At 50.3% G+C, this 2,856-nt stretch overlaps 1 protein-coding gene across 1 annotated transcript in view; it reads right to left on the bottom strand.

The window, feature by feature from the left end:
* Positions 1-907: 907 nt before the first annotated feature.
* Positions 908-2,856, bottom strand: part of SGPP2 (sphingosine-1-phosphate phosphatase 2) — a 60,572-nt gene continuing 58,623 nt past the window's right edge. Inside the window, exon 6 of the mRNA XM_006763444.2 lies at positions 908-2,851. Coding sequence (XP_006763507.1) covers positions 2,450-2,851 — 402 coding nt within the window. The 3' untranslated portion in view covers positions 908-2,449. The remainder of the gene's footprint in view (positions 2,852-2,856) is intronic.

Genomic DNA, 2,856 nt, shown 5'->3' with positions numbered 1-2,856 from the left:
CTTTAATGTGCTGTGGCTCAATCCAAACTGTGCACACATAGCCTTGAATACACCAGTATAGCTCATGGGCCTTCGTACTGTTGCACTTAACACAGAAGAGACAGGCAGTAAAAATTTTACACGCACATGAATGAATTGCCAACGCCACTGCTGTGACAACAAATGATACAAGTGGCAAAGGCTGATCCTTTTGTCAGATGGCCTCAGAAAGATCAACTGAAATCAGTTTGCATAATTATCCAGTTGGGTTTTTTGAGGGCAGAGGGTGGTGGAGTTACAGGAAAGTGCCTCATCCATTGCACTGGGAGTGCCTGTCAGCGGGACTCTCCCCAGTACTGTCCCCCCAATCATGGAGCAGCTCTAATCAATTGGATGTAAAAATAGTCAGAATAGTCAAATGGCAGCCATTTTCATTCTGCCTTCTAACTATAAAAAATATGAGAAGAACTAGAGGCCTGGTGCACAAAAATTTGTGCACTGGCGGGGGGTAGGGGGGAGGATAGAGGGGTGTCCCTCATCTCCACTTGTGCCCTCTCACAGTCTGGGACCCCTTGGGACGGTGGGCAGGCGGCTTCTGGGGTCGCACATGGGCGCCTGGATGGTGGCTCGCACTGGTGGCTCATGCTGTCCCGCCCTGCCTGCAGTATGCAAATTAGCCGCCATATTTGTTGGCAGTTACTTTGCATATCACGCTGATTAGCCAGTGGGAGGCATAGCAATGGTATGGTCAATTACTATGTTTGTCTATTATTAGATAGGATTTGAAGGAATAGTCAGAATAGTCACATGGCAGCCAGTTTCATTCTGACTTCTATGAAAAATGTGAGAATTTGAAGGAACAGTCAGAATAGTCAAATGGCAGCCATTTTTATTCTACTTTCTAACTATGAAAAATGTGAGAAGAATCTGAAGGAAAAACAGGATGTTTTACTAAAAATTATTCTCAGGACACTGGAGCAGCAAGTCAAATACAGAAGGTCATTCTAGCAATGAGGCCAGGGGACCTATTGGAGAGAGGGACGAAGGAGGCTTCTGTTTTCATGCTGGATTTGGAGGTGCGAAGCATAACTTTCCACAGGCTCATTGTCCCCACAGAGTGAGCACAGCGAAGCTTGTTGGGATCCTAAGACACTGCTTCCATGGCCCAGGCACTGGAGCGCAAAACAAACTTCGTTAACTACAGGTGTACTCATTTTTGAGAAAATTGTGGCTACTTGTTCCTTACTCCTAACAAATGGAGAGGAGCCCTGCGAGAGAGCCCGTGGTGCTTGCGTAATGGTCACTTTCCTGGTCCCCTGAGGACATACCCTCGGTGTGAAGGCTGTTGTGTTTGGTTGGCTTGTTTTCCCAAAAGAGGCTGACGTTATTTTTGCATTAATTACCCTTAAAATTGCCAAGAGATAAGAGGCGGGAAGATGGAAAGGGAGGCCCTGATTCTATTTAGTAGATGAGAAATACAGACTCACAGAAAGTAACAGAAATGGAGGAGCCATGTCAGGATGAGGCAATGTCCTGAGGGTGAGCCCCTCCTGTCAGGCTCCTGGGAGGAGTATGTTCTCTGTCCCTCCACTGGTCCACCTTTACATGTCGATAAAAGTTTGTAAGAAGCAAAAAAAGCTGCGGATGGCCAGAGTGCACATCCCCAGTCACTCTGAAGCAGGAGAGAGCAGGACCCTCGGAGAAGCCCAGCTATGCCTGCTTTAATGAAGGTTAAGCCCTCCTGCCTGGAGCGGTGGGAGCAGCCAGCTGCTTCCTTGGGTCAGGAGTGCAGTGATGGCACCTGGAATCCCGCAAAATGTACAGACGAGGAGGAGCAGATCCCTGTCTCAATATTCACGCCTACAAAGATGGGGACGCGTGAGGGGAGCAGGCCCTTGCCTAGGACCTCACAGCTCTGTGTCCACCCTTCAGGGCATCACAGTGAGGTCTGCAGCGCTCTTACCACCCAAGCGGGCAGCCCGATTTGATCATTCTGACAATAAAGTCACCCTAAGGAATGCCCTTCCACAAGGTGCCTCCCGGACCAAAGATCCCAGTTGGGAAGTGAGACTCGCTGCTGGGCCGGGTCATAACTGGGAGGAACGCTCCACCTCCAGTCGCCAGACCTACCATCTCTCCAGAGCCCAGTGGGGCCTGTGGTTGTTCCTAAATCGCCCACTATTTCTGCCAGCCCCTGACTTGGTCTAGAGTCCCAGCTAGCAGACAGGGTGGGGACCTTCAAAGAACCTGATAGTGGGTTTAGTCTGGCATGACCCTTCCAGACTAGAGGCTCCTACAAGACAGCTTCCCTTTCACACAGCACTGGCATTTAGCATGGGTATCAGAAAAACAGACATATGACTTAAAGGGTTTTTTTTCAAAATAAAATGTGTTTTCAAGACTTGTCCACCCAACAGCTTTCCTACATCTTGGCTCTTGTCCAATGGGCTAATCTCCAAGTGCCTGAGGCTCAGAGCAATCCCAGAAACCTGTGCAGCATGGGCACAACGGTGGTGGCACAGATGCCAACCGACGTGTAGGTGACAAACTTGTAAGGCACTTCGATTTCCAGCCTCCGCCGGGCCTCCTTGTTCCTGGTGACCACCTTGAACCAGGAGTATAAGACTTGCAGCGAGAGATTCTGTACAACCTGACGAACCAGGAGGACCAACACAATCCCCACCATAAATTTGGTCAGACCCAGAACCAACAGGCCAGCGGTGAGTGGGGGGATGTGCTGGATGGCGGGCAGAGCCTCCGTGGGCTCGGCCATGAGCTGGAAAAAATGGTTGATCCAGAACCCGATCGTCACCCCAGCCCCGGCGGCCATGATGGTGGTGGTGTCCGCCCTGGTGGGGCTGTAGTACTCAGACACGG

The sequence above is a fragment of the Myotis davidii genome, unplaced genomic scaffold (genome assembly GCF_000327345.1).
Source record: "Myotis davidii unplaced genomic scaffold, ASM32734v1 scaffold575, whole genome shotgun sequence".
NCBI classification, from domain to species: Eukaryota; Metazoa; Chordata; class Mammalia; order Chiroptera; family Vespertilionidae; genus Myotis; species Myotis davidii.
Note: the sequence above shows the minus strand (reverse complement) of the source record. Positions and strands in the feature narration are given on the sequence as shown.